At 33.6% G+C, this 23991-nt stretch overlaps 1 protein-coding gene across 4 annotated transcripts in view; it reads left to right on the top strand.

Annotated features, from left to right (window-relative positions):
• TAF2 (TATA-box binding protein associated factor 2) overlaps window positions 1-23991 on the top strand; it is an 87221-nt gene that overhangs the window by 40929 nt on the left and 22301 nt on the right. For all 4 annotated transcript variants that reach the window (XM_057307849.1, XM_057307848.1, XM_057307847.1 and 1 more), the window contains exons 15-22: window positions 642-707; window positions 1880-2132; window positions 3523-3663; window positions 6735-6845; window positions 11236-11429; window positions 12069-12208; window positions 14985-15054; window positions 21513-21622. In XM_057307849.1, coding sequence (XP_057163832.1) covers window positions 642-707; window positions 1880-2132; window positions 3523-3663; window positions 6735-6845; window positions 11236-11429; window positions 12069-12208; window positions 14985-15054; window positions 21513-21622 — 1085 coding nt within the window. The remainder of the gene's footprint in view (window positions 1-641; window positions 708-1879; window positions 2133-3522; window positions 3664-6734; window positions 6846-11235; window positions 11430-12068; window positions 12209-14984; window positions 15055-21512; window positions 21623-23991) is intronic.

Here is a 23991-nt window from a genome sequence, read left to right as displayed (position 1 = left end):
TTTTCTCTGTGGTAACAGTATGTTCTTTGGTGTTGACTGTTCTCTGTTCCTATTTTAACTTGTAGTCACCCAAGTTTTTAGTGTATATTTAGTAGATTTTATGATTCAAGAGCAATTTGCATGGAAGCAATTGCTTTTGAGGGGGGGATTATCCTAAATCTTTTTCATATAATTAGTTGTACATGTTAATTAATACTATTAAGATGTTTTATAGTTAATCACATACTTCATTTCATATGGGAAAGCTCCTTGCACATAGAGCACATGTTCAAAATTATTCATGTCTCATTTCAGTTATTTTTTCAGCATGGTTATTTTTTCAATTTTTTTATAAGGGATTTGTTTGTCGATAGATCAATCTTTTCTGCATAAAATTGCAGCTTACCAGTTCTTGGAAGTACAACTATGTTTTAACCTTCATTTAGTTACATAATTTTGCTTTTTGTTAAGCTTTGATCAGGAAGACATTTCAGTATCATTGACTTCATTCCCTTTAAATTCTGTTACATTGACTGTCCCTTCTTCCTCAAGCTGTCTTACAACGTTGCCTGAAATTTTTATTTTGAACTTCAGCTGTTCTTTATCTCCTTTCAGAATTGGAAATGTCACACTTCGTAAACTTAACTTTTCCCTAAATGTAGGAATAAGAAGAAAAAAATTCCACTGATGAATGGAGAAGAAGTTGACATGGATCTTTCTGCGATGGAGTAAGTCAGTTACTTGAGTTTAGAGATAGAATATTATATATTCTCATTTGTCTTGTTATGTACATCTAAAAGTATGTAAATGTGTTGAAACTGCTGCTTTTAAAACTTTGAAAGTCCAGAAAAATGCAGTGTTTCTCAACTATAATGTGCATGTCAGTCACTTGCAGATCTTAAAATGCAGTTTCTGATCTCGTACTTCACTAGGGGTCCTGATAGTCTATTTCTAGGGAGCTCAGATGATAGAGATTCTTCTTGGACAAGACTTTGAGGCTCCCTGTGCTTTCAAAATACAGTTTAAATATCACTGTTCTAAATTTTATGTGGTAATATTCTGATTGGCAGTGTTTTATTTCTAAAAATACTGTAGCTCAGACTTCATTTTGCTCATCCATATTGTGCCTGTGTATTTTTTTTTTATAAAACATCTGTAATTTTTTACTAGTTTGTTTGCCAAATATTACTGATATTTATATACCGTTTATATACTTTTTCCGTATCAAGTGCCTTGCCTTTAGTAAGCACCCACTAGTATTTGGTGAATTATAGTAGTATTTCAGGTAGTGTTCTTTTGACGGTATTGACACAGACTAGATGTTTTAAACTGTGTGAGTTACTTTGACAAGTATGAGAGGATAAATTCATGATATGCCTCTGAACTATGATTTCAGAACTTGCTATTTGAAAAAGATGATCATGAATCAACATTTAATAAAACAGTATTAAAAATCAGTTAAACGATTTAATTTAGTTAAATAAATTCATTTCTTAGTCCCAGATTGATTCCAAGAAATGATGGCATTTATAGCCATAGTCAGTTAGGCTATAGGCCATGAAATGAAGAAATTTGATCTCATTCTTTTTACTCATATCACATAATCACACATCAAAATCCCCAAATTAATATTTTCAGATGAAATTTCTTTGTGACAACTGTCTTCTTAGGGATCTTTTAAGCAAGATTAATAAAGATTAGCTATTGTGGGAAAGTTGAAATACATTAAACATAATGAGAATGTTGTCAGTGTGATTAAAAGAATGAATATATATAGTAAAAGTTCAGGCAGTCTTGAATATTACATAGAGAAGAGAGTCTGTTTAATAAATGCTTTGTTTTTATTTTATAAATATATAAAATTGAAACAAATTAAAAAGAAAATTTTGTTTTCTTTCAGTGCTGATTCCCCCTTGCTGTGGATAAGGATAGACCCAGATATGTCAGTGCTGAGGAAGGTGGAGTTTGAGCAAGCTGATTTCATGTGGCAGTATCAGCTCCGCTATGAGAGAGACGTTGTTGCACAACAGGAGTCCATTCTGGCCTTGGAGAAGTTCCCTACGCCAGCATCTCGCCTTGCACTCACTGACATACTAGAACAGGAGCAGTGTTTCTACCGAGTAAGAATGTCCGCTTGCTTCTGCCTCGCAAAGGTGAGATGATGCATAGTAGAAAGAAAACACAACTAGTGCATATTAAAAAAAAAAGAAAAGAAAAACCAAAAAAAACTCTGAAAATGAATTAACATTTACCATAGTCTTTCATTTTAGTTGGTAGCTGGTCTCTTGAAAGCTTTTTTCCAAATGTGTTTAGTAAGACTGATTCGAAAGAAAAATGTTTTGATCTGAAAATAGATAATGCGTTAAAAGTTTATAATTGTCAAACCAAAAGTCATATTTTAAATTCAAAGAGGATTGTTCACCATTTTATTGAATTGCCAAACCATACTGTTAAAGCACAGAATGTATTTGGCGAGAAATTCCTTAGTTTGAGTGCTGTTTTACGTTATAGTATAGGAAATCAGTTCATCTTAACTATCCTGCTGTGGTGATTGTTTCAATTTGGTTTGGGTTTAGTAATCAGTATTCGTGATATATAACTGAAAATGATAGGTTCTATAATTTCATATGCTAGAAAAGTTAATTTATTAAGAAAACTAAATATTTTTCTTTAGATGCAAAAAAACTGAAGGTAGAAAAAATGAAAACCAGAAAAACGCAGACAAAAATTTGGCCAGAAATACTGGGTTCCAGGTATTTAAAAAACATCTTGATAATAGGTTCATTCCCATTTGGTGACTCCCCGACCCTCCTCACTGCTAAAATCTATTTGCCCAACATCTCCAAAGATTGTAATCGTTTAGATTGGTTTTGTCTTTAATGGTCACTATTGAGTAGTTGCATTCCTACATCCTACTCAGATATGTGAGGGACAACATGGTATTCTCTGATAGATGATCTGCTAAGGATGTGATTTCATTGCTCCTATAAAGATCTTTGTGATTCTTGCATGCAAAATTCTTAGCAGGTCCATGAAATTATAGACTATTATTTAAAATTGTAAATTCATTCTTTTCAGGCATAATTTCTGTATATGCTAAAAATTTCAGTAGCAAGATATGGTTTTTTTTCTAAAGCATTCTTGCAGACTTAGACGTTAGCACTGTACTTGGCTTATTTTTCAATTAGGGTAGATTTTAAAACCTTATTTAAAATCCATGGTGCTGATTCTATTTGATAATTTAAAGTGTTAGAATTATATTTTCCTAAATATTTAGAAGGCTTTTGCAAACATGTTTTCTTAAAACATAAAAGAATGCTCCAACTTAGAAATTATAGAAAATAATTATAAGTATACATAAGAATTTGGGGGGGTGAGTTAATTTTTTTTGGAAATGGTAGTAAAAGGCTAAAATGTTTTAAATTTCTGAGAATTAAAATTGTTGAAAACAAATCTAATCGTATTAATACATTTTAAGAAGCTGTTTATTTAAAAATATGTTTTCAGTGGTGATGGAAATTACTTAATTCTAATTATTTGCAGATTGCAAATTCAATGGTGAGCACATGGACAGGACCACCAGCCATGAAGTCACTCTTTACTAGAATGTTTTGTTGCAAAACTTGTCCAAACATTGTGAAAACAAACAACTTTATGAGCTTTCAAAGCTATTTTCTACAGAAGGTACAGTTTACTTTCTACTTTGTTACAGTTGTTTTATGCCATTATCTGTGTATCTCAGTTTAACTTGGGGACTACTTAAATAACAGGTATGTTTACTTTTTTATAAACGGTTTGCCTTTTTCTGTTTTTGGTTCTTCAGAATGTTCCCCGGGGGTGCCTGGTGGTTTAGTTGGTTGGGTGTCTGACTTCGGCTCAGGTCATGATCCCACAGTCCTGGGATCCAGCCCCAAATCAGGCTCCGTGCTCAGCGGGGAGTCTGCTTCTTCCTCTGCCCCTCACCTCGCTAGTGCTCTCTCTCCCTCTCTCCCTCTCTCTCTCTCTCTCAAATAAATCTTAAAATAAAAATGTTCCCCAAATTTTAATTGATTGTTCATTGAGCTTATGAGCTATATGTAAGTAACTCTCTACCAACATTTATTCTAAAGTAAACAGAAATGGATAATTTGACTTTTTGGTTGGTTACATGTGGATTGGAGGTATGGATGAGTCCTTCTGATAGCAGTCCTTCTAGAATGTGGACAGCCCTTCTGAGACAGACAAGTACAGTACCCACCTCTGGTTTCAGTCCTAGCTCTGCTCTCACTAGCAGTTTGTATGAGGACAAGTTTCTTAATACTGTAAGCCTCAGTTTACTCAGTTGTAAAATTTATCTTTTTTAAAATCAAATAGATAAGTATGTGAAGTGTTTTTATACTATATTTATCATATAGTAAATTTTTTATAAATGATAATATAGAAGTCACAGTGGTGTGATGGTGTCACTGTTTTAAGGGATGTAGGAATGGCAGGATTTTCAGCATTTGGGCAATTTGCAAATCACTTGTAAAATGTTCTGAGTAATATAATAATAATAATAACAACAACAACAACGACAGGGGTGCCTGGGTGGCTCAGTCGGTTAAGCATCCACCTCTTGGTTTTGGTTCAGCTTGTGATCTCAGGGTCATGAAATTGAGCCCTGCGTCAGACTTTGCGCTGGGCGTGGAGCCTACTTAAGATTCTCTCTCTCTCCCTCTCCCTCTGTTCCTCCTCCCTACTCTCTCTCTCTCTATATATATATATCTCTCTCTAAAAAAAATAAAATATGTAATGAAGGCAGAGATCAGATTAAGTAGATCAAACTAGAAAGAAGAGTGATGTTGAAAAAACTAACAAAGACTATTTAATGATTTTGGTGTTGAAGAGTATGAGAAAGACATGTCGAGGATAAAGCAGTGCTAAGAAAGGGACATTCTCAGTTTGTTTTGTATAAAGGAAGAAGAAACTTGAAGCATGTTTGGCACAGAGAAAGCAATCTGTGGACAGCGAGCGATGAAAAATTCAAGTAAGAGCAAGTAAATATAAAAAAAGAGAAGAGAGTAAATTCTGAAGATATTAGGTGTGGGTGGGACGTAGTTGGGAGGTTAATTTTAGTAAAGATAAGAACATTCCTTTTTCTGAGGCAGGTGGAAAGTGAATTGGAAGTGGGTGAAATGATAGATGTTGAGGGGGATGTTAGGTAAGGTGAGATTTATATATGATAGAGGAAGAAGTAAAAGATTACCCAGCAACACTGAGACACCTGCTGAGAGTAGAAGTCGTGATATGAGTATAGTGAATTTCATCAGCAGAACAGATTTAGGATGAGCCACATTTGGGGAAAGCCAATATTGGTGTAATCAAAGAAGTCTAGGTGGCATGCTGTCATTTTAAAGAACTGAACATTCTCTAGTACTTGTTGCTCAGCTCTCTGTTGCCATTTCACTAATTCATGGTATGGAAACAAGTTAATTTCTGTGTTGTCTACCCAGTATGTCCCCTTCATTGTGCCATTGTGTGTCTGTATACCTTAGATTGTGTTTCGTATTGGGAGCTGTGTCCCATTAGTGAGGGGAATGAAATCAGTTTGTAAGTTTTGGTTTGTTTGTTTTTTAAATAAAACAGTAGGCAGTATCGGAATGCAACACATCTTATAAGGGTAGGTATAAAGTGTTCGTGGTTTTATTTTTTAATTAGTATACATGACATTTGTGTGTGTGTAGATTGGGATGTAAATATATTTCTTACCATGGGTTGCGGTCAAAAAAGTTGGAAAACTAATGTTTGTAGACCAGCTTCTTTCATGTAATACTTTAGTGCCAGAAAAGAGAGAAAAGATGACTCTCTAAGTCAAACTTGAGTTCCAAAAGGGCAGAACAGGCATAGGACAGGTTATTTCTGTGGAAAAGAGCCTTTCCTTCAGTTTTTAGAGCAGTAACACTGTCTCTTGTTGCACTGTTGTAACATTGACTGCCCTATTGCTCTGCTCCTTCATGTGAGCAAAGGAGCTACCCTCCTCTTTGTCCTCCAGTTTAGAAGATACTGTTATTTTGAATCAGATGAGAGCATAGTCCAAATCTCCCTGGGTACTGAGGATTGTGATGACTTCATCTGTGGTTCTTTCTTGAGTTTAAATAGCTTGGTTTTGCTGGTAAAGGTTACCACTGCGTGAGTCAGGTTTCCACTTCTTTAGGAAAGTTGCCTGTGAAAATCTGGAAAGGGGAAAGTTAGGCTGGATTTTAGATAATTTACCATTTTTCTTTAGGTTGAGAGTGGGGTGGTACTGCAGAATCAGTGTCTCTCAGACTGATGATTGATCTCTTTCCTGTGTGTCACATGGTTCTAGCCACTGTATCATTTAATCCTAAAAATGACTGTGAGGAAACAAGGCTCTTAAGTAAGCAGCTAGCTAAAATACTCATCTTGGTGGTAGAGTAGGAGAATAGTCTATCTAGTGTTAAAACCCATTCCTTTTCTACTGTAAGACACAGAACTGGATTTATATAATTTATGTGACATATACTTTACTCCACCAAATGAAGACAAAGGCACACAAGGCTACAAACTGCTCTCTTCTTGGTTTGCTACTCTGCTCTTCTGTTACAATGTTTCACATGTTCCCAGTGAGAAGGGGTGGGAATTAGAGGGGTTAAGCTCCATCCAGATACCTAGATCAGTCCCTGAGTAACCCTTTTCTGCAGATACTAAAATGAATTGTAGTAACGAAAGAGGTTATTATATGCTTAAAGTTTTTTGTTTTTTTGTTTTTGTAGACTATGCCAGTTGCAATGGCTTTATTGAGAGATGTTCACAACCTTTGTCCCAAAGAAGTCTTAACATTCATTTTAGACTTAATCAAGTACAATGACAACAGAAAAAATAAGGTAAGATACTCTAACGAATATGATAAAACTACCTAGTGATATTTTGTTTTTAAAGAAATATTTAGACTGTGAAATCATTGTTGAGTCCATGGTACTCAAAATTTCTAGAGATAGAAATATATAAATATGATTTATTATAGTAACCAGTGGAAAATAACCCAAGATTAGTTGTTTTGTTTTTTAAAATTAGTTGTTTTTTAAATGTTCCTCGTACGTGTTGTACTGTGGAAATAGTAGTACATCAGATTTCAGGGAGCCAGCTAAAACTTGTTTTGGTGAAGTCCGACAGCCCAATTGTTTTAATTCCTTTTTTCTTTTACCATGTGATGTACAGAAACCAGTTCCCTCTTGGAGAATTTGTTCATTAATGACTTTAACTTTTTTTGTTTGTTTTTTACTGCAATGTGCGTTTATTAATGTATTTAGCAAATAGCTATTGAGTGCTATGCTTCAAAAATCATTTCATCTTGTGATTCTAACAATCAGCAAATGTTTTTGAGAATATATGCTATGCTAGGTGGTGTTCTGTGTTAAACAGAAAGAAGAGTTGGTAGATGGCATCCACAATTTCATTTACTCATTAAACATCTATTGAACAACTGCTGTATATCACAGTTTGATTCTGGACCCTCACAGATTCAACCTAATGGGGAAATCAGACAAGTAAACAGTTAACAGTCATCCATAGTGGAAATATGTATACAGAGTTTTCTAGGGGAATTAAGAGAAACTAGTGCCTTCCAAAGGGTATAGAGAGAAAAACTCAGTGAAGTTTCGTATACAAGTGGTGACTTTCAAACTGAGTCATAAAGATGAATAGGATTTTGCCAGTGTTATTCCAGGAAGAAGGAACAGAACATATAAAGACACATGTATCTGGTATGGAGGATGAGTCAAATTCACGAACAGTTAATGAAGCATCGCAACAGTAAAGAAAAAGTGACAAGTATGTTTGTTAAAAAATGGTGATTAATAATGAAAATCAGGAAGACCAATTTTTCAAGTCAGTAGAATAACATTCAAATGACTTAAGCTAAAAAGAGCCCTTAAAAAATCAGTGCTTTAAAAGTACATCATAGTTGATAGACTTTTTCGTTCCATTTTTGAATACTGTTAAAAAATTTTTATAAGATTCTTTCCTTCTAGTCTACTGGTTTGTTTTGACTTTCTTTTAATAGTGTTCCTTTCTTCCCCTACACATGAATTTCTTTTATTTGAAGATAAACGTTTAGGATTTCAGATGATATCAAATCAAGATTACATTCAGTTGGAATGGGGAAATACTTTGTACATATGTGTTTATGTCAGTTTTCTTGTTTTGGGGGGGGGGTACTTATATAATTTAAATCATGGTAGCCCCAGTATAGTACTTCTACTTTGCAAAGTGATTTCACGTACCTTAATTTCTTTAAACCTTACTTATTCTATAGTTGATAAATGGAAGCAAAACACAGAGGTTGAGAGTCTAAAATTACATGGGAAGTGTAATCTGGGAATTGTGCTGTGAGCTGTCACCACCCATCTATGTGGTGATCTTTTTAGTACACCATGCTACTTTATATGATGCTGTCGTCCATGTCATCATTTATGATTTTGTAAGGTGCATACTGACAGATTATTAAATTTTACACTTCATTATTTTTGCAGAACGTTAGACTCAATTTTTTGTAATTTTGAGAAGAAGGCTAATCAGTTGTTATAGTTAGTGGCTATAAGATTAGCATACTAATCTTGGAAGATATTAAGGATAGAATAAATACAAATAATAATAACAGTAATAATAATAATAATAATAATAATAAAAGCTATTTTTTGTGTGTTCCATGGCCTATACCAAAACATGAATAATCTAATATGATTCTCATCAGATGTATGAGATAGATACTATTATCTCAATTTCCATTTGAAGACGTAGAAGCTAATAAAGATTTACTTTAGGGTAATAGGTCACATGTGTAGAACTGCCAAAAAGAAGTTGGGAGTCAGGAGCACCTGGGTGGCTCAGATGGTTAAGCGTCTGCCTTTGGCTCAGGTCATGATCCCAGGGTCCTGGGACTGAGCCCTGCATGGAGCTCCCTGCTCGGCAGGGAGCCTGCTTCTCCTCTCCTTGTACTGCTCCCCCTGCTTGTGCTCTCTCGCTCTCTCTGTCAGATAAATAAATAAAATCTTAAAAAAAAAAATGTTGGGAGTCAGTGGGAAATATTTAAAAATTTTTTAACATCTCATTAATTGGGCAGAGCATGAAATTCAGTACTCTGGATAAGTTAGTTTTCAAGAAGTCTAAAATTTAATCCCCTTTAAGCCTAGTTATTAGCCATTTTATATGATTTTTATACATATATATGTATTTCTAATCGTGTTTATGAAATTTCTGTTTTGTTAATTACAGTACACAGAACATGGTTAACTATCCCTGATTCCAAAGGATCATTGTTAAAAACATCAGTCAGGCTTTGCTGTAGTACACTGATATTGATGGCTTCAGGTTTTTTTGTTTTGATTTTTGTAGGAATTTTCGCTATACTGAATACCCCACTACTTTACATGTGTTCTGCAAATTATTTCTTTTTACTTGTCTCTTATAACCTTGAGGTGATCAGACAGTCTAGCTTGTTCAGTTAGGATTATAGTAGCTGTGAAAATTGGATGTGGTCTGAGGAATAAATGTTAAATCTTTTGGTTTTCCTACTTCATCCACCCCCTCATCTCATTCTTAATTGCTAAATTCATTCTGTGATCTGAATATTTAGGTCAGAAATAGCAGTTAAGGTAAATGGACTCTTGCTTTGTTGGCAAAGTAGTTATCAGAAGTAACAAAATGAAGCAATCAGAATATTTGAAGAAAACCTATTAACATAATTTGAATAATCTCTGAATGGAAAAGGTCTTTCTAAATTGGAAACAAGGCTTAGAACCTGGAAAAGAAAGGGTTGATAAATGCCACAATATTAAAACAAAATTAGCCTGACAAAAATCCGTGATTGTTTTCTCTGGCTTCAGAGTGAAGGATTAGGACTTAGACACTAATGTTTTAGTGATTAATTTTGCAATCATGAAAACGATTTGAAAACAAAACTTGGTCCATAGTGAACATGTGTGGAGTATTTTTTCTTTGATTTTGTTATTGTGTGCCTTATTTTTTTCTGCCCATTACCTGAACATAGGCATGCGTGGGGATTCTGTCATTGTAACTGTCAGTGTGAGGTTCTACCTCCACCATGGAAGTCACAGGGGGCAGGTGCTCCCCCTCCGTCCCCTGACAGTGTGTGTTGCCATACCATATTCCCATCACTGGTGATAAAATAAATTGCTCCATGTTCAAATTCCCAGGCTTGAGGATCTGATTTGCTGAGTTTACATCAAGTCACCCTCGATTGCCTTTCAATGGATTGCTTCTCTGAGAATTGACTGGGATATGGATTTAGAAATTGTTTTGAATGGTTGTCCCCTCTCTTTTCTCGGCTCCTCTTGCTAGATCTCTTATTTGTATGTTATGTCTTCTACACCAGCTCTCTAGTTTCCTTTTTTTACTTTATATCTTCCTTTTTGCTTAGAATTTCAGGAACTTTTTTCAATTTTATATTCCAATTTAATTTTGATTCTGAATCTCTGTATATTTTTTCTTTTAAAATATGTTATGCAATTGGAAGGCATACCTTTGGTTATTTCTCAGACTATGTTCATGATAGTTTTTGGATTTTTTTCCCCCTTACCAGTTTTCTTTTCCCTGCAAACTCTATTGACAGGTTGCTTTTTTTCCTTTTGTTTGTTCTGGTCTTCCTTTTTTATGTTGATGCTTTCCTCAAATATCTGGTGATCCTTGGTTATAAATTTATATGTGAGAATAGAGCTATATAGCTGATTTCAAGCTCTGTGTTACCAGCAGGATTTGTGGCCTTCCTTTAAGAGGAATCTAGCTAGGTTACTCTTTTTTTTTTTTTTATTTTTTTTTATTTTTTTATTTTTTTTTTAAAGATTTTATTTATTTATTTGACAGAGACAGAGACAGCCAGCGAGAGAGGGAACACAAGCAGGGGGAGTGGGAGAGGAAGAAGCAGGCTCATAGCGGAGGAGCCTGATGTGGGGCTCGATCCCACAACGCAGGGATCACGCCCTGAGCCGAAGGCAGACGCTTAACCGCTGTGCCACCCAGGCGCCCCTAGCTAGGTTACTCTTACATGCAGTAAATACTAGTTGAGTAAGCTAATGTATTACTGATTAGTGAGTCACTCTTTTTCCCAATGTACAACTACACAAAAGACATAGTTAAATAATTATCAGAGAACTTGCTTATGTTTTCAGATAAATTATGTTTTGAAGTTATAAATATTTTATTTTATTAATTTTTGAACACAAGTGTGAGTTTTGTTTCTTATTATTTTTGGCTTAGTTTTCAGATAACTATTATCGTGCTGAAATGATTGATGCCCTTGCCAACTCTGTTACGCCTGCAGTCAGTGTGAATAATGAAGTTCGAACTTTGGACAACTTAAATCCAGATGTGCGACTCATTCTTGAAGAAATCACCAGGTTTTTGAATATGGAAAAACTTCTTCCAAGTTACAGACACACCATCACTGTCAGGTCTGATGAAAGTTACTTGCTTTTATAATTATAAGAGAAATTATTGTAATTATAGAAAATCAGGAAATATACTAAAGTAAAAAGACAAAATTAAAATCCTATATCATTGTACTATCGACAGATGTATTTTTACTATTTTGGAGAATGGCCTTCTAAACTCTTCCTCTTTTAACTAAATATATTTTTAATTGTGTGATATATATCATATATGTAAATTTTTGTATTCTGCTTATATCATAAACACTTTCTCATGTCATCAGAAGTTCTTCATGAACATTATTTTTGATGTCGGCAAAATGTTTCTTATCCCATTTGATATAGTATAAACATCTCTGCATTGTTAAGCTTCTTATTTAGATGACTTCTATCAACTTGTTTGTATATGGCTGTCAAAAACTTCTGTTTCTTTAGGAGTTTGCTAAAAAAAAGTTGATCCAGTGGTTCAAATATCTTTAGTTTTCACTTTCCATCCATATTGTTGACTAAATCATTGTAAAAAATTAATGTTACAAAATTAAAAGATTCAAATCACATCAAGTTTTCAGTTTGCTGTTACATATTGATTCCTAATGCCTGGGAAACAAGTTTGATTCAAAGAATTTTTATAGAAATATTTAACTGTAAATACTCTTTTCTTAGTTGTTTGAGAGCAATACGAGTGCTTCAGAAGAATGGACATGTGCCAAGTGACCCAGCTCTTTTTAAATCTTATGCAGAGTATGGCCACTTTGTGGACATTAGGATAGCAGCTTTGGAAGCAGTCGTTGATTATACTAAAGGTAATGCTTATATCATTTTAGAAGAAAGTGTTTACTAAATATTTAAGCCATCTTAGTTATTGGGGTTTCCTATTGCAAACAAAATAGATATTTAAATTTTAAATTCTTTGGAAAGAATTTTTGGTAAATGTAGAACTTGTATAAGAATGAGTAAGGAAAAAGAATAAAATTAGAGATATCTTCGGTCTTTCTAAGAAGTCAGTGTATTACTCCATAGCTTTAATTACATGTTATTAAAACTAGAAGAAGATTTTTGGGAAATTTCTAACTGAGGACTCAAGAAAACATCTTGTACCTTTCAAAAATTTTTTATCTGTGAAAGTAGAGTGAGGTACGTACACAGGAGCCTCAGTAGGGGGGATTAGAAAAGGCTTCATGAAGTTGAAAAAAACATAAAACCAAAAAAATGGCTACGAGAATATTACATATTCAAAACATTTAAAGAAATACAGGGCAGAAAAATAAGGAGTGAAAATATTAAGACTCAGTCAAGAAGAATAGAGCAGGTAGAAGAAAAGCAGTAATCCAAAAAATAATAGAATGCTTTGGAAGAGTAAAATGAAACTTCTTAAGCTAGAGTATGATAAAATTTAAAACGTTAAGTTTAAGGAAAAAATATGTAAGTTCCTAGGAATATCAGAATTCAGTTATTGTACAGGATAAAAGAATAATGTGGTCTGTGGCCTGTGACTTCTTCAGAATATGAAGAGTTCAAAAGACAGTGAACAAACGGCTAATGTAATGTTTAGGGAAAACTGCGATCCTTTATTCTTCTCTTTTTTGCCAGGTTGTCACTCATGTAGCCCTAAAGATTTAGAAGTACGTCCCCTGTGTAACATTCTTTAAAACAAAATTCCCAAACAATTTTCAGCTGACCTGGAAGTGAATGAAATAATAACTCAAGATTGATGAAAGTGTGAAGTGAAAGACCTAGTGATGAGTGACTGTGCCTGTAAAGAAAAAAGAACTAACCTTAAATATTTGTTAATAACATTGTTATAAAATTTAATGCAAATTTCAAAAATAATTCTTCTTTTAAAAAAGATTTGAGAGAGAGAGGGAGCATGCATGCCTGGAGGTGGGGGTGCGGGCAGAGGAAGAGAGCATCTTAAGCAGAGTCCACACTGAGCAGACTCCACACTGGGCAGGAGCCCCATGCAGGCTTGTTCTCCTGACCCTGAGACCATGACCTGAGCCAAAACCAAGAGTTGGAGGCATAACTGACTGCACCACTCAAGCACCCCTCAAAACTAATTCTTTATAATATGCAGGGGTACCTGGGTGGCTCAGTCAGTTGAGCATCTGACTTCAGCTCAAGTTGTGATCTCAGGTTGGGATCAAGGCCCAAGTCAGGCTCCTTGCTCAGCAGGGAGTCTGCTTCCACTCTCCTTCCCCCATTGTCCCTCCCCTGCTCATGCTCTGTCTCTCTTTCTCAAATAAATAAAACCTTTAAAAAATAATATGCAAATATAAGAAATATATAATTTAATTTACATATAGAATTTCAGATTATCGTGCTAAAATATGGGAAGAGCAAAGAAGTTAAGAGTATACTTCTGAGTATGGAAAGAGGAATGAGTGAGGGAAGTTCTTTAATAGATGCTAGTTGATTTTTACATATTAGAGGAAATCTACTCAAATCTTTTATCATTTTTTTGGGTAAATTTCAATTGAAGTATGTGTGTGTAGTCAGAAATTATAAAAGGGTAAGAACAAAATAGTGTGTATATTATGTATCTTGGACTAAGTTCAGAAAGGACCGTCATTTGTTCTTTTTATTGAGGTGACAATAATTCTTTCAAGAAATGGTGAAAATAGTGATTTTCCTTTTTTTATAATAGATTTTTTGTCAAGTGAAAAAAGTAATCTGTCAGACTCCTGTTTTGTTCTGACATTTTACCAATTTGTGACATCTAGATGTCCTTGATTTACCAAATATGCCAGTATTCCCAATCTTCTTTCCCAAGATACATGAATGATGGTTACTGTCACATAAATAGGAAGATTTCATGAATTAGTTTACCTGAAATGAAATAGAATGCTAATATTATGATTTTCAAAAGAATGCTAAGTTAAGTATAACTGAGAGGTGCTTCAGTATTATCCTTATATCTGGATCATTAGAAAGTGAAAAAATGGAATATATCAGAAATAAAATTCTGATAATAAAGCTTTTCAAATCATAAAAGCATAACGTGTTGAAAAGGTGAGTGGAAATTGCTAATGAGTGATTTTATCCAGGTCATTTATACTTATAGCACTGTGTTATGTTACGTTGAAAAGTTAAGACTGCTTTTTAGTCTTAAGTGAAACAAACCAGTTGGGTAAAAACAGTATTTCATATTGTATATGGTAATACAGTTGAGATACCAATAGTTGAGATAACCAATGGGTATCATATTTTCCTATTAATTTGATTTAAACATCTAGAAACACAATTTATTTAAATATAGTTTGTCCATTTAGAGTTACTCATCTTTAATTTAGGGCTTTTTATAAATTATAATTTGCTTTATGTTGTATTTGTCATTGATTTGAGCGTTAGTGAAAAATAGGCACTTGGCCCTGTTTTATGTTTTGGCTATATGTAGCACAATACCAGTGAAGTTTTTAAAGTGGCCTAGTCCATAAAAAATGTAAGTTGCCAACAGCCTTCAACTCTGATTTGAAATAGAGCTAAGGCATAGCCCTAAATATTAAGTGTAAATCTCTCCTTGTCACTCATTATTTCATTTGTTATAGTTAAAAACATTAATTTCTTTATTTTTATTTTCAGTGGACAGGAGTTATGAAGAACTGCAGTGGCTACTTAATATGATTCAGAATGACCCTGTACCCTATGTAAGGTTAGTTTTTGTGCTGTGATTTGATTTTGCAAGTCCTAAAGTAAACTGAATAATTTTGGAAGATTATACATGGAACAAGTTTTTATTTTTAAAAATAGAGGAATATGTTATACATTTATTAATGTCCTTTTTAAGATGCTTTTTAAAAAATTGAGTATGCTGGGGCACCTGGGTAGCTCAGTCAGTTAAGCGTCTGCCTTGGGCTGAGGTGATGATCTCAAGGTCCTGGGATCGAGCCCCACTCATCACACTCCCTGCTCAGTGGGGAGTCTGCTTCTCCCTTTCCCTCTGCCCTACCCCCAGCTCGTGCATTCGTGCATGCACTCTCTCTTTCTTTTTCTCTCTCTAATAAATAAATCTTTTAAAAAATTGTGTATGCCTTTGGAAAGACATTTTAAAAACTACATTGTTAATAAGCAAAGTTTATTCCCTGCAATTTTATGTACAACTTCTGTTGTAATTTAAAGAAAAGCTTATATAACAATTTGTAGTGTACATGGGACATCCCTTATATATCCAAATTTCTAATATCTGTATTGATTGATTCAGTCTATTTTAAAAGTCATGGAGAGAAGTGTCTTGGTGTATCCCATTTATTCCTTTCTATCTCCTAAAAAAAGATCTCAATTTTTAATCCATAAACTTAGGATTTAAAAAGTGTAATGTAAGATTTAAAATTTAGAAAGTAAAGAAAAATTGAAGAAAGTCCCAGTCCTGACTTAGTTTTCATTTTTGTATTTCTTCTAGTGTTCATTTCCTTCTTCACTTCTGTTGCTTCCTTTTGCGAAGTAGGATGTTTGTAGTGTATTTGAATAAGTTTAAATTTTTGACCTTTAACTGTCTTCCTTTCTTTGTATATATGAGACACTTAAAGTTTTGTTCATTTGTTTTAAGATTATGACTTTGTAAAATAAAATTTGAATTGTGAGAAGTAACTTCTAGTCATGCCCACTAGAAACAAGAACATAAACCTAGAGACATTAATTGTCTTACTCAACTTTACACATAAGTTGGTGGATAGTTGTTTTCTTCTAAAAAGGCATACAGGCAGACTGCTTTCCAACCTTGCTGAAATGCATCTAGGCATGAGGAGTCCACATTAAGAGATTACAGTTCCCTAATAGAGACATTGTCTTTGACCACCGGTAGTTTCTCAGGCTGGTTGTAGCCGTGAGTTCTTGGTGAAGTGACCTTATTTTTTCAGTGTTTTATGTCTGTCTGTCTGTCTTTCAGCTCTAACCATTTCAGTGTTTTTTTTAATCTTTATTTTTTTTTTTAAAGATTTTATTTATTAGAGAGAGGGCAGAGCGAGAGAGAGAGAGCATGAGTAGGGTGAGAGGCAGAGAGAGAAGGACAAGCAGACATCCCACTGAGCAGGGAGCCTAATGCGGGGCTCGATCACAGGACCCTGAGATCATGACCTGAGCCAAACGTAGGCAGTTAACCAACTGAGCCACCCAGGTGCCCCCATTTCAGTGTTTTAAATGATGCCTATTATAAGCATATCTTTGTACAAAGTTTTGCTGTTAATATTTCATAGTTCTTGATTTGTGATCTAAATTGTATTTTAAATAATTTTTCTTTGTGATTGATGTGTACTAAAGGTGAGGTTGACATGGACGAAAATCTCATAATCATCCATTCTAAGGTACATATTCAGATAAAAGAGGCAGGAAACCAGCTTCATCTCTTACCTGACAAAGTTCATGAATTTGAAAGTTTATAAGATCCTACTGGTAGCAAGTAGGAACAGAAATTATAAATACAGTATAAACAAAGTGTATCATGTATTCATTTATGTTTTCAGTTCACAACATCAGAACTAACATTAAGTCGTGTATTTCTGAGACATGGAACTGTGTTTTGAAGACCATTTTAGAAGATTATACTACTATATAATATCTGAAGTTTCTATATTTTTAAATTATATACTATACAGTCTAAATTGTTTTTGAAATTCTGTTGTGGAACTGTTAATGACATTCAAATTTCAAGAGCACTGTTATTTATAATCGGAACTGAAAATCTATTTAATGATATAGTTCATGATTATATTTGACACTTTTCTTCTTAATTGATGTGATTCATTTATATCATCAGTAGGGAACCTCTTCTTCTGTACTTAATAACATCTAACCCATAGTTCTATTCATCTTCAAAAATCTTTAATGTTAATCATCAGAGGATAGAAGTGTTACTACATAACAGTTAATGTATGTGTGTATTTCTTAGTATCTTGGCACATCTGTCCATATTTTTGTGTTTCTTCTTTGTTTTTAATACTTTGAATAGGAACTCTGTCCTTTTCTCTTTGTTCCCATCATTACTCTTTCTCCCTTTTTCTTTTCTTTCTTTCTTTTAGGTATAATTGACATATAACATTATGTTTTAGGTGTACAACACAATGGTTCAGTATTAGTATATATTGGGAAATTGTCGCCGTGAAAAGTTCAGTTAAAATCCATCACCATACATAGTTGCAAACTTTTTTTCTTATGATGAGAACTTTTAAGATCTACTCTCTTAATAACTTTCAGATATGCAACACAGTATTATTAACTATTGTCACCATGTTGTACATCACATCCCTATGACTTGTAATTGTAGTTTTGTACTCTTTGACCTGCCTCACCGATTTTGCCCCCCTTTGCCCTACAAACACCAATTTTTTCTATTACTTTTTCTTTAACTCATTAAGTAACTACAATACAGATCTGCCATATTCTGCTTTATTGATTGGATAGAATTCTTAGTCTTAAAGATGGTAAACGTTGGTATCTGTCTTAAAATCAGTGGCATTACTCTCCTACCCCAAACACAAGCATTTTATTTTTATGGCCCTTGGTTAATTTTTAAACTCCTAATGATAAAATGGTCTTCAGTAAGAACTGAATTTTTTTTAAGATATATTTATATATTTGAGAGAGAGAGAGACAGAGAGGGAGTTGGGGGAGGGTCGGGGGAAGAGAATCACCAAGCAGATTCCCCGCTGAGTGTGGAGACTGATGCAGGGCTCATTCTCAGGACCCATGAGGTCATGACCTGAGCTGAAACCAAGAGTTGGACGCTCAACCGACTAAGCCACCCAGGCGCCCCAGTAAGACTTAAATTTTAAAAATATATGTTGATTTTCTCTTTCTGTGTTTATTATTATATATATCGGAATTATTGATTTTGGTAGAGTTAGATAAAGTTCTGAAGAATTTTAGGGTGAAACCTTAAAGTTTGGAGGAAAAAAAACCCCAAATTACCTGCACTTATTCCTTGATGCTTTACAGTTAAACTTGAAAATTGTTTCTGCAGGATGCTTCCTTGATTCCCTGTACTAGATCCCTGAAGTCATAGTTGCCCATAAAAATCCTACAATTGTTCCTATACTTACATAAGGAAATACCTCCTATATATAAGTATTAATTTTATAGCTGAAACTATTTGATTATCTTTGTCTCCCCCATGGGAATGTAAGTTCCAAAAAGACAGGGACTGTGTTTCCCATTGTCACTGTACGTCTGAACATAGCATGGTGCCTTATATATAGTTGGTTCAATACATGTGAAATGAGTGATTGGATGCAGTTGTTTTTCTTTTTCTTCTGATCATATGCACAGCTTTTTTCCTAATCATATGTATGTTTAACTTCCTTCATATGTTAAAGAGAAGTGATTTTACCTCTATGTTGACAACTGTATACAGAAAAAAGCTTTAAGGTGTTTATTTTGAAATGTTGGGGAAGTTCTCATTTTTCATGTTAGCTTGATGTTTTAAATATAGTAATAGGGTTGTCCACTTTATTTGTATAGTTTTCTCTCAATAGCAGATTTTCATATTATAGATTAGTTTTTCATTAAGGTATCTTGAGAATTTAAAGAACATAAATGCACTTTAGTTAACCTGTATAATCACCTGACCGATTACTAACACTTTTTTTCATAAAGTTTGCTGTTCATTTTACATGTCTGATAAGATAGAGAAATAATCTAAAAAAGGAAAAAAAAAATCTAGGTGCATAGTTTTTAAATAAGTAATTAAATCTAGGTGTCTTATTTTTTAACTAAAATGAAATTTACGTTTTTGAAAATTAAAGTTTCCTTTTAGTAAGCATAACTTTTTTCTTTTTCTTTTTTTCAAGATTTTATTTAAATTCAAGTTAGTTAACATATAATATAGTATTGGTTTCAGGAGTAGAATTTAGTGATTCATCCCTGGGCATGACTTTTTTTAATACTCATGTAAATTTGGAAAAATGAAAAATCACATTAAGAAGAAAACTTAAAATAGCCTATAATTATTTTAACCAGACACATTGAATATTTTTATTGCTTTCCAGTCATTTTTATCCATGAATATACTTTTTATATTGATAGGAAGAACTATTAATTATATTCTTTAAAATAGGATTGTTTTAAAGATGACATGGAATTATATTCTGGTTTTGGAAGGAAGCATACATATGATTACAGTGTTTCAGTCCCTCAAGAGACACACATACATCCTGTGCTTTTTCTCATGAGAGATTTTGAGCATGTTTCTGGTTTTGATTTGAATTTCGTATTGATAGTGATTGGCAATACGTTGGACTGGCATACCAAGAAAATTCTCAGCTGTTTAGGGAAATAATATGATGTTTTCCCTGCTGTGAACAGCAGCAAACCTATAAACCTATGACTTTCTTAGGATTTGCTTTAGGTCTGTTCCAGTTGTCTGAAGCATATGCTTATTCTGAATTTTTATGTTTAATCTCTGTAAAATTAAGCATGAGCTTCTCATTGTTTTCTCTTAAACTTTATGTCCTCCAAGTATCACTTTGGGTGTTTAGTCATTTGTAAGTATTTCTTTGTAAAATCCTTTCTTCTATCATCTGAACTTTAGAGAAAAACTAAATTTTTGAAGAAATGTTTAATTTGATAATAGTAATACATGTACTGATCATTATTGCTCTTTTAGTGATCATTTCAAAGATATCCTCTGTTCACTCTTTACAGTTCATTAGCACAGTTCTAAAGAGTTTGTAATGATCTGAGTAAATACCATAAAGTTTTATTAGTTGGGCCCTACCACTTCGGTATTTGGGGTAACTGGGAAAGCAGCCAAATAGAAACTTAAATTTTCTTCTTAATGCAAACTAAAAGTATAAGAACATTAACATGCTCTAAAGAACAAACTTATCCATATTTTTAAAGATTGTTTACCTGTAATAGTGATCTGTGCTTACAAATAGATTTTGAGGTCCTTAAGGACAGGAATTGTGTTTATTTATAAGGGTACGAAAATATGCATATGAAATATCCATGAAGATCTGTATCCCCTTTCATAGTCCCTATCTGTAAATTGCATCCATAACTCCATTTCACTTTTTCTTCTCATAGCTTTTCAGTAGTCTTTTATACAGTCTTAAAATATCAAAGCACAAGAGGATATTAAAGTGAGAGTCCACGTCTTTCACTTTCACAGACATAAAATTGAAGCCAAAAGGGGTTAAATATCTTAATCTGCAACTTAGTAGTTCCACTTTCCTCCCATCTCTTTTTCAAGTACAAATCCAGTTTGCTGCCTTACCACCAACAATTAAATATAAAAACTGCCTTGGGTTCACCTTTAAGGTTTTGCTAATCTCATTTGTAATTACAACCTAAGTTTCTTCTCCATATCCAAGCATTCCATTACTCTGTGGTCTTGAATCTCTTAGGCCTGGGCTTGGTTCTTATCCCTACACTAAATGTTAGACTACTGCCATAGCTTCCTTGTTTTTCCTTTTGTTTCTCTGTCCTCTTTCTCTGGTGTCTCCTACTCATAGCATTGGACATTTTCAGATTTTGTTTTGGTGACATTGTCCTATTTTTAGAAGACTCCAGAAGTGTTAAGGTAGCCTCTCACAGGAGATAACTCCCAGTAGCAGACTTTAACTGTTACCCAACATGAGGATACATTTACTAATTAACTCCTCTAAACTTCAGCTCATTTTGAGGAAACTTTTTTTTTTTTTTGGTCTCCATATTTTAAATGCTTCTGCACATTTCCATGCTTTACAAATATACTATAATAATGAAGTTTGTATTCATTTTACCTCAGTGTAGATTTCTTCTTGGTCCATATGTAATTTTTTTTTCCCCATTTTAAGATTTTTGTATTTACTGACCAGTCTTTCTTTAAAAATTTTTCCAAGGAGAATAAAATATTCATTTTAGAAATATAATGGGAAGGGTTGGTTAGGAATACATAGAGTCAGGTTTTAAAGGACCTCCTCATACACTATGGTAATTTTAGAAAGAACAAACCCACCAGAATCTTTCTAGTGAAAAAACAATAGTAAATATTTAAGATGTGTGAAATAATGTCTTTTGAAGTTAAACACAAAGATAAATCTAAGAAAAGTTAAAATAGGAAGGAGATACTACAGATCATTTTCAAATGTTTTTATTTCATGGTCAGCAAAAGTTTGATTTTTCTTTATCTGTCAGACATAAGATTCTAAACATGTTGACGAAGAACCCACCATTTACTAAGAACATGGAGTCTCCGTTATGCAATGAAGCCTTGGTAGATCAACTTTGGAAACTTATGAATTCTGGTAAGAATTAAAAAAAAATTTTTATTATTGGAGCATTTTCATTTTACAACAAGTTTTCAGTACTTAGAGAACTATGGTTAATTTTTTTATCATTTTTTTTAAAGAAGGATATTTAATCACATCTGCCTTCACAGTGGTGAGCGTGGTGACATTGACTAAGGATATATTCACTCCCTTTGCCTCACAAAGTGGTTGAGGAAACAAAAATGTTAATTTATGTGGAAGTATCCCACATGTCTAAGGAGCTATAAATATAGACCTGCAAAGTATTAACTGTTGTTATTTTTATTTCAGAAGATTACAAAGAGTTGAAAAATGTCTTCTCATCTGTTTTCCCTCACTACCTAGTGGCCTTTCCTAGGAGTGACCAGTTTCCTGTGAATCCTTTCAGGAGCAGTGTATGTTATTGTTCTGCACAGTGGATACCATGGTATCTCATCACAGTTTGCATTCACTGTATTCGGAGGAGGTCAAGAGGCAGGATAGCCTAGTGCTCCTACTATAGGCTCCGGAACCAGTTGGATGAGGGTCAGGTCCCAGCTGAATGATTTATGAGGTGTGACTTGTCTAAGCCTGTGTATCTCCTTTATGAAATGGAGATGACGATGCTGCCTGCCTCTGCAAACTGAAAATTTAGTGAGTTACCATCTGTAAAGCACAGTATCTAGTTCATATTAAATGCCCAAAATGTTAAACTAACAGACTAATGATATCATTATGCTTCTAACCTCTCTGAGCTGTTTGTAGTTCCTTTTTTGTAGGTCGTTTATTTTTATTTAATTGAATTTTTGGTCTTTTCCAGTTGTATATGTTTAAAGAAAATTTACCTTATGGCTCTGATGTGTTGAAATGTAATGCTGGTTTTGGTTTAAAATTCAATTAAAAGGTAAATTTATTTTACTTAAAGATAAACTGTGCCAGGCAGATGGTGAGAGAGCAGTTGTTATTCATTCCAATATGCATGTTACTTTATCTGCTCTCTAGGATATTAGAAAATAACTTATCCTGCTTGTTTCATTGGTGGCCGCTTCACTAAATCATAACTAAATACCAAGTTTTGATTCTTTTAAAAAAATTATTTTATTTACTGGCATTGTGATGTTAAGTAATTGTATAACTCTGTCCCTCAATTTCATAATCACAGTGCAACACCCCAAGTAAAAGCACCATAGCAGGTATTAAGTTGAAATATAGTAGTATGGCCCTTGTCCTCAAAGTACTCAGAAAACAACACATAAACCAGTTTCTACTGATAAAGCTTAAATTATTTTTCTAATGGTTTCCCTAATCCCTAGAAGAATGTTTGCTGCTGTTTACATAATGTTTTATATTTTGCTACTTGTGGTACCTTGAAGGATGTTACGATTACTGTCATTTAGATCCGGGGGATAAATACACAAGTTCAGGAACTTGTAAAGTTTCATTTAATAGTTAAAATGTGATACAAACTATCCTGTGTTGACTATATTCTTAACAAGAATGCATGATTCCATGACTGGGATGGATTATAACTTTGAATAAGCATAATGAAATACAAAAAATCTCATCACTCCTAGGGAAGATTACTTGAACAGAATAAATATGTGTTTAAGTTTAATGGAACAATTCCTGTAAGACATTTGAAACCCATTGGAAAGTTGTGGTTGTATAAATTCAAGCTCTGATTGATGTTTTAGTATTTAATTTTGATAGTGTTCAGTATAAAGTACAGTTGTTGCTTTGATTTGGAATTCTCTATGGCAGTTCTCTAAACAAAACAGATCTGTAGTTGTAAACAATTTATTGCTCAGCTCTTCAGAGTTATAAATAAATGGAAGCAGTATGAACAGTGGGAGTGGCATGAATAGTTGGGAATAGTGTCTTGTTTTGTTTTTTAACGTTATCAGAGGACATTGGACATTAGGGGAGATTGGTTGGAGGATTGCTCATTTCCCTTCCACTCCTGAACCTTTGGGATACATGAATGAATCAGATCTAAGAAATCCTTTTTTTGTTGTTGTTCAATTTTTTTTTTTTTTTGTTTTATAGGTTTTATTTTTAAGTAATCTCTATACCCAATGCAAGGCTCAAACTCACATTCCCAAGATGAAGGATCCTGTGCTCCAACAACTGAGCCAGCCAGGCTCCCCATAATTTTTAAAGTTTCTTTTTTAAAAATGATGTTAATATAATCATGTTACAGAGTTTTATCTGAACCAAAACAGAAAATATATAATTTTATTATTTGTATTTGGCCTGTATTTGGCCTTTAGGGGGAAAAATTGTATGTACATAGTTGTAGTTGTAGTTGAAATGAAGGTATTAAAACAGCATTTATCATGATAATTTTTCACATTGCTATATATCTTCTTACTTGTGATTGTTTTGAA

The sequence above is a fragment of the Ursus arctos genome, unplaced genomic scaffold (genome assembly GCF_023065955.2).
Source record: "Ursus arctos isolate Adak ecotype North America unplaced genomic scaffold, UrsArc2.0 scaffold_6, whole genome shotgun sequence".
NCBI classification, from domain to species: Eukaryota; Metazoa; Chordata; class Mammalia; order Carnivora; family Ursidae; genus Ursus; species Ursus arctos.
This window is presented reverse-complemented; position numbering and strand designations above follow the sequence as displayed.